The sequence below is a fragment of the Genypterus blacodes genome, unplaced genomic scaffold (assembly GCF_046128005.1).
Source record: "Genypterus blacodes isolate CSIRO-AG114 ecotype Tasmania unplaced genomic scaffold, CSIRO-AGI_Gbla_v1 ptg000067l_1, whole genome shotgun sequence".
In the NCBI taxonomy this organism is placed as follows: domain Eukaryota; kingdom Metazoa; phylum Chordata; class Actinopteri; order Ophidiiformes; family Ophidiidae; genus Genypterus; species Genypterus blacodes.
In genome coordinates, this window is record NW_027466879.1 from 15,379,348 (window position 1) to 15,390,066 (window position 10,719).

The 10,719-nt window shown below is 41.3% G+C and overlaps 2 protein-coding genes across 2 annotated transcripts; both read left to right on the forward strand.

Annotated features, from left to right (window-relative positions):
• Positions 1-807: 807 nt before the first annotated feature.
• On the forward strand, positions 808-5,741 carry sec11a (SEC11 homolog A, signal peptidase complex subunit). The gene is made up of 6 exons (XM_076156103.1): positions 808-989; positions 1,330-1,439; positions 2,791-2,940; positions 3,081-3,200; positions 4,805-4,862; positions 4,960-5,741. The coding sequence occupies exons 1-6, from the start codon at positions 939-941 to the stop codon at positions 5,008-5,010; spliced, it is 540 nt and encodes a 179-aa protein (XP_076012218.1). The 5' UTR covers positions 808-938; the 3' UTR covers positions 5,011-5,741.
• Positions 5,742-7,435: 1,694 nt separating this feature from the next.
• On the forward strand, positions 7,436-8,184 carry nmbb (neuromedin Bb). Its single transcript, XM_076155336.1, has 3 exons — positions 7,436-7,647; positions 7,838-8,019; positions 8,128-8,184. Exons 1-3 carry the CDS (start codon positions 7,482-7,484, stop codon positions 8,182-8,184), a joined length of 405 nt encoding a protein of 134 aa, XP_076011451.1. The 5' UTR covers positions 7,436-7,481.
• The last annotated feature ends 2,535 nt before the right edge of the window (positions 8,185-10,719 follow it).

A 10,719-nucleotide genomic window follows, 5' to 3' on the forward strand; every position in this document is an offset into this window, starting at 1 on the left:
TATTATAAGAGCCACATTATTTGATGCTATGCCATGCCACCTTACAACATTGAGGGAAAGGAAGATCATTATGAGTATGAGTTATATCAAGTCCCAAAACAATTAACAATGTTGTAATAATTATCAAGACAGCTGCGACAGATGTGTTACATCAATCCCCACAGGCTTAAGTTAACAACCACCAATTACTCAGGGTTTCAGGTGTATTGTCACTGACTAATTTATCACTTACTCAGTCAAATGCACTTCCTTCAGGAAATTAGATGTGGCCCATGATAAAGGAAAGCAGTTAATAATTAATACATGTTCTCACTCTAACAACCCAGATATCTGTTTTGTGGCATGTGGTCATTAGAAGATACTGGAGAGACTAGCGTTAACCATAATCAGGGTTGTCGTGGACAGCAAACCCAAGTGAATTAAGTTTTTGCTTTTATTTGTAGAGGGAAGTTTACCCAATTGTATGAGCTGCCATTAAAATGTCATAAATTACTAATCCGTGGTCTTTGGTGTTGACATTAGCCGTTGTTTGCTTAATGATAATTACTGAGTCGTTGTACTCACTTAATTTGACTGGAAACATAGATTGAAGATTTTTATATCTATGTTTCCATTTTTTTTAAACTTGATTTTGGTTTATTTATAACAACCACATTTTAGGACTTTTTTGGGGGGGGGTAATTATTTATTAGAAACGCCGCCTCTTTTACATTAAACCATTAACTTCTTTTTGATTTTTCATATTTTTGCCCTCCTCTGCGCGCGCTCGTATCCCACAGTGACACCTCAGCGCTCTGATGAAGGCGGGACTTCCGGTTCGGCGCACCCGGAAGATTTGGATGTAAGTTTGCCTTCTCTCTGTGTGTGCATCCATATGCCCGTTAGTTTACGGCTTTAATGTGATTTAGGTCTTTTTCTACACAGCAGTATTCATCAAGATGATGTCCTTTGACTTTCTGGACGATGTTCGTCGCATGAACAAGCGGCAGGTACGTCTGCATCCTTAGTTTTATCTGATGATGAGGCTCTTGTCTTTGTACGCTCACAATGCTAACGTCAACTAGCCGCAGACCGCTTGTGAAGTCGTCCGACACGTTGCTCTCGTTTGCAGCCTAAAAACTCGTTTTACTCACGCATGTGTGTCGCGTAAAACCTTTTAAACGACCTTGTTTCTCCTTTAACACATAATCGAGGCATTCACTCGTTAAAATACTGGCGGAGTAGCGTAGAACACATGGCCTTTACAATGAACAACTGCAGACTGCTTGCTCTTGTTACTCATGCATTAAGAATGTTTTGATTGATGCGAATGTGTCTATTTGTTTACAGCTCTATTACCAGGTGCTAAACTTTGGTATGATTGTTTCCTCTGCGCTGATGATCTGGAAAGGACTTATGGTTGTCACGGGCAGCGAGAGCCCCATTGTTGTTGTTCTCAGGTAATTTAGACACTTCATGCTTATTATGTTCTGATCTGTGCTGGGAAGAATGTTAATGAGAACTGAAACTTATATATATATCTACATCTACATCGTGCACGTAACAGCTGTCGTGGGGCGATGATGACGATGACATTATGAAATTATGTTCAACGGCTCACCAAACAGGAAGCTGCCCAACACACTGAATGTTGCATTTACAATATAGGTGACAAACAAATACAATCAAATGAGGCCCTGATGTAATGCAAACGGTACACAAATGGAAAGGTAACAGCAGTACAGAATACATTACAATCACTTTCACAATATAAGATAAGAACAGGATGTCAACCACCCAGTTAGATCGATTTATTATATTGATAGTTGTTGAATTGGCTCAATAATCTGCCTGCCAAATAATGAGCAGCTACGTTGCAACTCTTATTTCACTGACGGAGAGTAAAAAGGTATATAAGCTTGTGTGTGTATATGATACATCTCAGCAAGGCGCTTGCTAGGACTCACTCTCATGGAGCCCGGTGGGAAGAATTCACTACGTAGACACACAGATCCTTCACTCAGCCTCCCTTGGGGGAAATACAAGCACCCAGTAGCTCACAGAGGACAACACACACAATAGATAAGAACAAAAAAAAACCCATTAAAACATTCTAAAACGATGTATGGAGGAAACTTTTGTGCGGTGTGCATTATTGATAATAATGTTAAATAAGATGAAGTCATAAGGAGCTGTTATAGAGTTCCAGTAACGATTTCCGAAGCTGATCGGCTCTGCAGCACAGTGAGATAAGTCGTCCACTGATTCTTTGACAGGTCAGGATGCTGTGGAGCGACGGACCAGTGAGCTAAGAGCTTACATTTTACTTTTGGATGTTAGTATTTACGCTACAGCATACAAAGACATTTTAGACCATCCTGGGCTTCCAACTCCATATTAATGCCTGCGGTTTTGGAATGGGACCTTCAACAAGCTCGTACAAGCGTGATGGTCGGGTGTCCATATACTTTTGCCCATGTAGTGTTTATCAGAAAACACAATTCAGATGTCTGCTCATGGTTGACGATCCAAATCCAGAGATGAACTGGGAGATTGTTATCTTAACATACCTCTAAAATAATGATGTAGCAACGTATACATGTGACATAATTTTGCTATTTTTTGCTAAATGACTTTTTCTTTGTTGGCATCCTGAAACGTCCTCTTGTGAAACCGGTGCCAGGTGTCTGATTATCTGTTATTGATCAGAATGACAAGTGAATTTAAATGCGCCTCCAACTTTAAGGCCAACGTCCAATTTGAAATGATCTAACTGATGCAAAAGCTGTTTTCTTCCATTTCCTTCCTCAGTGGGAGCATGGAGCCAGCCTTCCACAGAGGAGACCTCCTGTTTCTGACCAACAGGGTAGAGGATCCCATCAGAGTCGGGGAGATTGTCGTGTTCAGGATAGAAGGCAGAGAGATCCCAATAGTACATCGAGTACTAAAGATCCACGAAAAGTACGAACGCAAAACTTCATTCTGAATTGTCGATGAATTTGTATTTCCAATCGAGAGTGCAAAGCCTCCAGGAATATGCTGACTGTTCACTGTGTGATGATGTCGTGTCTGAAACGGCCCTCGTGCTTCTTCTCCCACAGGGAAAATGGAGACATTAAGTTCTTGACCAAAGGGGACAACAACGCAGTGGACGACAGGGGGCTCTACAAGCAGGGCCAACACTGGCTGGAGAAAAAGGACGTGGTGGGACGAGCCAGAGGGTAAGCAAGTCCATTAGGTCACCCTGACTGAATGTATGGACTGGTGACCCCACAAAGATTCACCACTGAAATGATTACAATGAATTGAGGGAAAGACTTCATCCACCAGAAACTTGTTGTCGCTGCTTCTGCATCTTGAATATTTTCCACCTCGTATCTGTCCTGTCAATACCTCGCTCGCCAGCCTGCAGCGGCGGAGAAAGGAAGTGGTAATCAATTCAATCATCAATGCTTTTCTTTCCATCTTTGTCACAGCGAGTAGATGGGTATCAGCTCGTTTATGGTCAATATTCTGGCTCTCAGACCAGAAAATTCAGTGTAGTCTCATGTGGAGGATCCAAAATGAAAGGATGAGTGTGTTGCTGAGGTTTATCCACAAAGAATTTTATACCAAGGCACTTGTTGCTTTATCATTTCAGTAATTATTGGCTTGGAAATGCCAGGAAATGTATTTCTAACCTCCACATCTCAGCTGTTGGGCAGAGGCATGTAGTTGAAAAGCTGTATTTCCAGCCCCAAAAACCATACTGAATGTGGTTTCCAGTGACTACTATGTACTAAAGAAACGTCCCTCGTCATGTTTTGTGTTGTCCCGTTGGGGGTCAGAGCCACAAGCATCAGCAAATGATGTTTTCCGACTCAAAACTGGAGCAGTAGGGCAACCAGTTACCGTTGGGTTGAAGTCCAACAGAGACGCCGTATGAACTCCTTTCAGCGTCCGCTTTGGACACAAAGGCAACACCTGCGCAATCATTTGGAATGAAGTACGACGGTGCCGTAGAATAAACGCTGCATAGGGTTTTTAGAACGTTCCAGTTTTGGTGAAAGTGCACCAGACGGTCGACTCATCCTGCTCATTTGAACTCTAACCTTTCAATGATCCGCTCAATGGACCTTGTTGTGGTAGTCTAGCTGTTATGTTTGACTGGATTGCATTGGGAGCTCTTTGTATTATTTTGTCCAACAATCTCAAACACACACACACACAGCAGATCATTCAGGTTTCCTCGGCACATGACTGGGTCCACTTTGCATTGACGCCACAGGAAGCAGCAGAACGCCTGCGTCTTCCACACGTAGCGGTTCATTAACATGGCGGCTTTTCTATCAGCTCTTAACTGGGACACCGAATTATCACATGGCTTAATCCACACGTCCAAAGCATGATATCTTTCACATTATCGTCATTACGGCCACAGTGGTTGTGTTATCTCTGCCCATCCGGTACAAGGGTGACATAAGAATAACACTCATCAAAAAGTTTTTTTAAAAAATCCTCTGGCCATTAAAGCTCGACACCTACTGTCTCTACTGGATGAGTCATATTTGAAGACGTAGCGCACTTGATCCTCTGTCCTTCGCTGTGGGGATGAGAGGAAGAGGAAGGGCACCTTAGTGTTTATTGCACCCACTTGGATGTTCAACACTATAAGCTGTCTTTTAATTACAGATTTTTCCAGGGGGATGCCATTTTTTCCCTCCTCTTGGTATTTTCGACAGCTTTCACCTTCATGTCTAGTTTCTAGTTGACCTTCATAAGTAGGCTGACCCATGTGACGCGTCGGTACCATTGCTTGACACTCGTCTCTTCTTATCGTCCCCAGGTTTGTTCCGTACATCGGAATTGTTACCATTCTCATGAACGATTACCCCAAGTTCAAAGTAAGTCTAACGCCCCCAACAACACCAGTCGGTTTACACACTTTTGAAAGACTTCCGCTAAATGTCCCTTGTCTGTATGTTCTGTGTGTCCCCGCAGTATGCTGTCCTCTTCATGCTGGGTCTCTTCGTGTTGGTCCACCGGGAGTGAGGTCCCCCCCCCCGCCCCCCAGAATTCAGGACTGGAGAAGGATAAACTACGTCCAGGACACCTCAGTCATGCCTTTCAAACAGAATTCAGTTCAATTTTGTCAAACCCAACTGGCTTTTTTGTACCATTTGTTTGGACATTTTGTAGAACTGTGGATAGGGTGTTTACATTGGAAAAATTCAAGCTTTAAAAAAAAAAAAGAATATTTTTGTGAGGGAATTTCGGCTAGATTCAGGTTGGTCAAGTTGGTTGGTCTTTATTTGTAATCCTCCGAATGTGAAAACGACATTCTCAACGGTGAATTACGTCTCTCTTTGTTTCTTGTTTGATTCATTGTCTTTGAAAAAGATGTATGAAGTATTTTATGACAAGTGAATATGGTTGATGATTAAATATGAAATGTTACCATCCATTACAGATTATTTAAACTTTTTGATAGGCTCCGTTTCCCTTTTTCGTCTTCTTCTTCTTCTCCTCCTCGGTTATTCCACAGCCACAACAGAAGCCAGACAAGTCGTGCTGGGATGAAACGGTGCGGAAATATGTCTGTTGTGGCAACGTCTGTGTTTAGTCATTTACAAGAATTGAATTATTTGCCATACTAGTTCTGCCAGTGATGAGCAATACAAATCCTCTGGAAATCTTTTTGAGACCTTTTGACAGGATAATTAGATTTTGTATTTCTAGTGTTGACAAAGAGAAAATTACATTAAATGAACATTTCAAACATTGTTAGTTATCCTCTATGTTGTGAAATTTATTCTTTTATAGATGGAGGGAGGGGGGAGTTGGGCTCAAAATGCACTTCTATGATGAAGGATTGGACGCTGAAGCGTTTTGCTCTCCGACAATTGCCACACAATTTACTCCATTCAATTGTTATGGTTCTCTGAATCTGATATTGTCGTCACCAGAACCAATCCTGCAGTAAATTTAGGATAAAGTTGAAGCTCCAAGTATACCTATAATCGAAAACTAGAAGGATGCTCATTAGTTTCTATACCTCAGCCAAGGCCCAGTTTAGAGCTTAGAGGCGTCCTCCTTTAGTCGGTGGGGGGAATTCTGTTGCAACTATAACATCCACATGCAATCATAATATGGATCGACTTGTAGTCTGAACGGGGATCATAGGACACTTCACAACACACTGAAGTGTTAGAGCTTTGACTGAGATTGATTGCATCTGTCTCTGATTGACCCTGAAGACCTTGACCATGTGCCAGATGGTGCTTTTATTCATTCAGCTTATTTAATGCATTGTCACATATACAGTATGTCACAATATGGTTCATGGTAGTAAAAATCTGCATTAAGACAAGAAAACTCCTCAAACCCTCTGAGGGTTTCAATTCACCTTTATTGTGTTAATGTTAATGTTGTATAGCCCTCAAGGGTAGACGCAGCACTAAGTGTGGCCCTTCTCAAGTTGTCCCTCTTGATTTAGTCTTGCCAAATTATGATCTTCTAGTACAAACAGTGTCATCAAATGATGACGCGGCGTGCCTGCTTACCTCAGTTCATCTAACTTGTGAACTGGATGAGATAACACACTGATGCATTGATAGTGCCAGACAGTATTATAATGAGACTGACATTCAGCAGTGTATAACAGCTCAAATCAAACGTGTGTGTATGTGTGTGTGTGTGTGAATGCCAAAGGTTATGAAAAGAGCAAAATACAAGCTCCTCTGCTGAAGTTGCAGCATTAGCACCCCCGAAGTGACAAAACTTGAAAAGCTCTAAATTAGCAGTAGGAATCAGCAGGTCCTGCTGTCGTCAGAGGACGATCACAACAGCGTGCTGCAACTGGCCAAATGTCACATTGCTTATAGTCTGGGCCTGCCCTGACCCTCAGAGGGGGCTTGGCAGGAAATGATGTGTTTCTCCTGGGAAGCATAATCAAAGGTGACATGTGTTGATCTGTTCAATTTACACCAACACACACCTCTCCGGACACTCTAAAAATAGCACATTTTTCACTGACTTCAGTGTCTGCATTGTCGGTTTGGCTCATGATGAATGATTTGTTCTTACTGTGACATTTAGGTGAGAGTGTGTTTATCATACCATTACCATTTAAATTGGAAATATACATATTAAGTGTGTGCAATCCACACTTACACTATATCTTAATCAGTGGACTATCCACTCTGCCATATGCTGGTACCGCTATACGCAATTTCTGTACTGTGTGATGAGTGATGGAGAATCTTTACGCAGCAAACATCCGCCACGAGTGGAGGAGAACCTGGTGCGTGAAAGGCGCACGGCAGGATCAGCGGTCCAATGGGAGGCTTGGCAATGAATGAGAGTAAGTCCTTCACGTGTTGAGATGAACCCAAACAGAGCCCACCCAGTCCAGAGGAGCCTATAAAAGCACGATGCGCCCGAGCAGAGGGGACAGAACAGGAGAGACCCCCCCACTTTGGACATTTGCGCCCCGGAGGACAGTTCCACACTACGACTTTGAGATGAGAGGGTTTACGCTGAATAATGTTTGCCAGTGCGGCTTTTTCACTTATCTTGTCTTGTTTTCTTTCATATCTTTTACCGCGGCGGTCAGTTTCGACTTGACCGAGCTAAGGAATAAAGTTGCAAAGATTAAAGTGAATCCAAGAGGCAATCTTTGGGCCACAGGTAAGAACCTTCCTCTTCCTTCTTCTTCACAGGTTAGACCTATAGACTATTTTTGCAATTTAAAAGTCTACAAATATATTTTTAGGCAATTAAGAATAACCAAAAATGCGTAATGGCTTGTGCGTAAAAGGCGTATTCTGCTTCAGTTCAGTGTATTATTGTTGAATGTGTGTTTTCTCTGTTTTGAAAGGACATTTCATGGGAAAGAAGAGTGTGATGGACGCCCCCCTGCTGCCTTCAGGGGACGGGCGGGTTGACGCGCTGGTCGATTTGCCCGCAGAGCCGAACGCACTCGGGCAGCTTTTCCAAGAGTTTCTGCGAATGGCGCTGCAAACTGAGCTGGACACACAAGAGAGCCGCTCGAAAAATCAGGTGAGTTGAGTTTTAAGATTTAAGATCCATAACTGACCGCGACGACGGCGATCTGCTTCATGTTACCTGATGTGACTCTGTTGTTGTTGTTGTCGTTGTTGTGTTTAGGAGGCGGACTTGTTGCTGAAGGTTTTAGAGAGCTACATCCAGAACAACAGAAAGTGATCCAGAAACTCTTTCCATGAAAAAGCGGGTCTGAGGTCACGTGGCCACATCATGAGTCAAAATAAGAAATAAATTAATCATTAGTCATTAGTCTCCTGCTGATCATGATTGTAATGTACAGTGTTCTATCAACAACTCACGTGTCATTTGCAATACCTGTAACGCTGTTAGGATTATTCTGTTGATGATATTTTTGTCTGTCGTTTACAGTAATTTATATGAAATAAAAACAATTATTTGCATATCCCATGGCTTTGATTTTGGCAGGATTTATATCCTATACTAAACTGATAAATGGAGCATTGGGATAATCGGAGTCCCACCCTAATTCGATGAGTACACAGAGGACACCTATGTATTGCAATAAAGGGACTTATAATTTATTCAACGCTGGACTTTTTGCAATTAAATAATTCATGCATGGAGACTACAGAAAGTGAAGATGATGAAAATGCCAGTGTTCAGACGTGCCTGCATTGAGATAGATAACTCTTTCTTTTTGCATTTTATTATGGCCTCCAAAGATCGTAATTTAAGTGTGGCACAAAAGCTTTACAATGTGGAAGAAATGGCAAAATCTGCATAAAGGTTACATTCTCCCTGTCTCAGACACACAGACAGAGGCCTGTACCATTTATGCAATATGTCTTTATGCTGTTGTGCTATTTAAAAAGAAATAGCACAGTTCAAAATAGTACTTCGATAAAATCAAGTGGAGGCAGTTATATAAGTCACATTTTCAAGTCCTCTCAAATCCTTTCTTCGACGTTCAATCAATATTACCTTTAGTACTGTTCCTTACTTCAGTTATGGTATGAAGGGATGATCTCTTCCTTGCTCTCGATCAATAATGGTAAAGTGAGACGGCCATCTTTATTGCCTCAAGCTATAAAGATGTATCAGGTCTCAACTTTTTCAATATCTCACACACAATAGCTTGTCTGTTGTTTAACATCATTTCCAAGATGTGGATTGTGTTCTGTGTCATGGTGGTTAGTGCTGTAAATCAAATCAGCATATAATAAAAGAGAAATAACAGTTCTGCAGTCTGTATGCTTGCACAAAATAAACAACAACTTTAACATAACCCTGAAAACACGACACACTTTCAATGAAACTGCAATAAGACAAAATCAAGTCTTAAAGGACCCAAAGGCAGGATGGAAAGTAGGTGAGAAGTTGGTGTTGTATTCGAAAACAGATATCACCTTTCCAAACAACTTTCAGATCCTGGAGATTTAGGGTGCATCACATCGCAGACAACTAGGTTAGAAGGGTAGAAAGGTCTGACGCACCTCACATCTCTGCGCAACAAAAGCATCAATAATCATTGTTTGATGGCCAAAATCACTTCAAAAAACTCTGAACTTTGGGACCCGTGCTGAGAATGACATATGTTAGGTTGTGTTTGTGTGTGTATTGTAATATATGTGTGACGGTGTGGGTGTGTGATACATGACAAGGCAATTCTGTGTGACTAAACATAAAATGTTTGCTTTTGAATGAGAGACAAAACTCAACTACAATCACAAAGTCTGCATGTTTCTATTAAATGATGAATGAATGAATAAAATGAAACATCAGCCAACTATAAATGTTAATAAGTGCAGTGTAAAGTGTTCCTACAGTACTTATCAGTTACTGTGTGTATATCAGTGTGGGCTGGTGTGTGAAGAGGCTGACGGGGAAGAGACTGTCCTCACCGGACTTGAACATGCACCCAAACACGAGTGTTAGATTTTGAGGTGATGCTTGTTCCCTCTGTCTGTTGTGGTCTTTGTTTACCTCAAACTCCATACACATGCAGTTTTTCATTATTTCCATTATTATGACAGTATTTTCCCTTGTTTAAATCTGTATCAGTTACCTGTAAAAGTGAGCTAAAGAGAAGCAGATGAGATTCAGGTCCTAAAAACTAAACTAAACTAAAAAAGATCATATCAGGAAGACATCGAGTATAAGTGAACCATCCTTGACCATCATTCTATAGTAGTTGAATGGAATTTGACATCCAATGAAAGTCATGCATCCATCAAGGCCCATTTTTCCCCTCTGTATGATCCAAAATATTTCATTAGAATCATATAAAACGAATGAGAAGTTGATGTCTCACAGGAGACTGCGATTGGAAAATGTACAGCATACAATACTTTACCTTTACTGTCGTACACTGAGGGAATACAGCTGTCAAAGAAATCCATAGGTGAATCAAACACACCAACGGCTGGGACTAATAACTGGGGATGTTAACAGAAGACACTTGGCGAGCTTATAGTTTTATAGGCCTTTAACATGCACGTTTTATTGTGATATCAAATGGAATATAACTAACCATCTGGCACTTTTAATAGCTTGAATGTCATTCAAACATTTCTCTCTTAACTGCTGCTCTGTGTCACGTAATATCTCTCTGGAGACCTGTAAACGATCTATTTATCTGTTCATGTAACAACATTCATGCAGTGTGTTGATATGATGGTGTTCAAGCTGTGAGAGCGGGAACTCAATCTGCATTTATGTAAGAATGAAGTGATG